General features: G+C 50.3%; 1 protein-coding gene across 1 annotated transcript; it reads right to left on the bottom strand.

Annotated features, from left to right (window-relative positions):
- Positions 1-257: 257 nt before the first annotated feature.
- LOC139605301 (olfactory receptor 14C36-like) lies at positions 258-1,247 on the bottom strand. The gene has a single exon (XM_071456663.1). The coding sequence runs from the start codon at positions 1,188-1,190 to the stop codon at positions 258-260; it is 933 nt and encodes a 310-aa protein (XP_071312764.1). The 5' UTR covers positions 1,191-1,247.
- Positions 1,248-1,785: the final 538 nt, after the last annotated feature.

The following is a 1,785-nucleotide window of genomic DNA, read 5'->3' as shown; positions in this document are numbered from 1 at the left end:
AGGGCATCTCTGCAGAAAACTCTGCTGGGAGATCCTTTAGTTCCTTTAAAGCCACCAAGAGCGCAGCCCCTCATATTCACAGTCTGTGGGCACAGGGAAGGTGGAGAGAAACAAAATGACCAATGGCACAAATAATGACAATTCTTTGTGGACAATATTAAAAAATAAAACAGAGGGAAAGAACCTCCAAAATGAAACCAACAAGAAGTATCACAGATGATTTTATGAGAAATGATTTGCAAAAATTGGTCAGCAGTTTAATGTTCCTGAAACCATCCAGTCATCAGTCTCCACACAGCAGCCTTGAGCTCCTGGTTCCTCAGGCTGTAGATGAGGGGGTTCAGGGCTGGAGGTAGCACTGAGTACAGAACTGACAGGGCCAGATCCAGGGATGGGGAGGAAATGGAGGGGGGCTTCAGGTAGGCAAACATTACAGTGCTGAGGAACAGGGAGACCACAGCCAGGTGAGGGAGGCAGGTGGAAAAGGCTTTGTGCCGTCCCTGCTCAGAGGGGATCCTCAGCACAGCCCTGAAGATCTGCACATAGGAGAAAACAATGAACACAAAACAACCAAGTGCTAAGCAGATGGAAAACACAACAAGTCCCAATTTCCTGAGGTTTGAGTGTGAGCAGGAGAGCTTGAGGATCTGTGGGATTTCACAGAAGAACTGGCCCAGGGCATTGCCATGGCACAGCGGCAGGGAAAATGTATTGGCCGTGTGCAGCAGTGCATAGAGAAAGGCACTGGCCCAGGCAGCTGCTGCCATGTGGGCACAAGCTCTGCTGCCCACGAGGGTTCCGTAGTGCAGGGGTTTGCAGATGGACACGTAGCGGTTGTAGCACATGATGGTCAGGAGGCAAAATTCTGCTGTAGCACAGAAAACAAAGAAAAATACTTGTGCTGCACATCCTGCATAAGAGATGTTGCTGGTGTCCCAGAGGGAATTGTGCATGGCTTTGGGGACAGTGGTGCAGATGGAGCCCAGGTCAGTGAGGGCCAGGTTGAGCAGGAAGAAGAACATGGGCGTGTGCAGGTGGTGGCCGCAGGCTACGGCGCTGATGATGAGGCCGTTGCCCAGGAGGGCAGCCAGGGAGATGCCCAGCAAGAGGCAGAAGTGCAGGAGCTGCAGCTGCCGCGTGTCTGCCAATGCCAGCAGGAGGAAGTGCCTGATGGAGCTGCTGTTGGACATTTGCTGGGGCTGCACATGGGCACCTGTTCATGGAGAAAGGACAGGAAGAGTTAGAGGAGATACCTGTAAACAAAATCAAAGCCTTTTCCCATACACCTACCCTGGAACACACACAGATACACTTCTGTTTTTAAGAGTTCCGGTGTTTTCTTTAAAAGCTTCCCCATACCTCTGCTGGTGTACTTGAATATCAGAAACCCTCAGCATTTCTGCTGCCCTTAGGGAATACAGAGCACATACTGAGAGGCAAAGTGATAAGTGGAGAGCTAGTGGACATTTTCTGTCATTCTGACCTGTTCAGAATTTCTGTGTCAGTTTGGAGGGTGATCACCTCCCCATGTTTCCCTTTAAAATTCCCCCGGTACTGCTTAGAGCAGATGTTTCCACCACAGCCCAACTCCACATTTGCAGCCAAGGACTCACATTGCTCATTTCAACCCAGCAGCATTTTCAGTGTCACAACACCTCTGCCTTTGCCCACCAATCTTATAACTCGGAGATGCTCTAGGACAGGTTTGCACCCTGGATTGAAGCTCCCAGCTTGGACTGAAATCTCAGGGACACTTCCAAGTGTCCTTCTGATGGCATTGGATGA

This window comes from Agelaius tricolor, unplaced genomic scaffold, assembly GCF_023055355.1.
Source record: "Agelaius tricolor isolate 1412-34295 unplaced genomic scaffold, bAgeTri1.0.p SCAF_64, whole genome shotgun sequence".
Lineage (NCBI taxonomy): Eukaryota > Metazoa > Chordata > Aves > Passeriformes > Icteridae > Agelaius > Agelaius tricolor.
The sequence above is the reverse complement of the archived record's forward strand: the minus strand, read 5'-3'. Positions and strand labels throughout refer to the sequence as shown.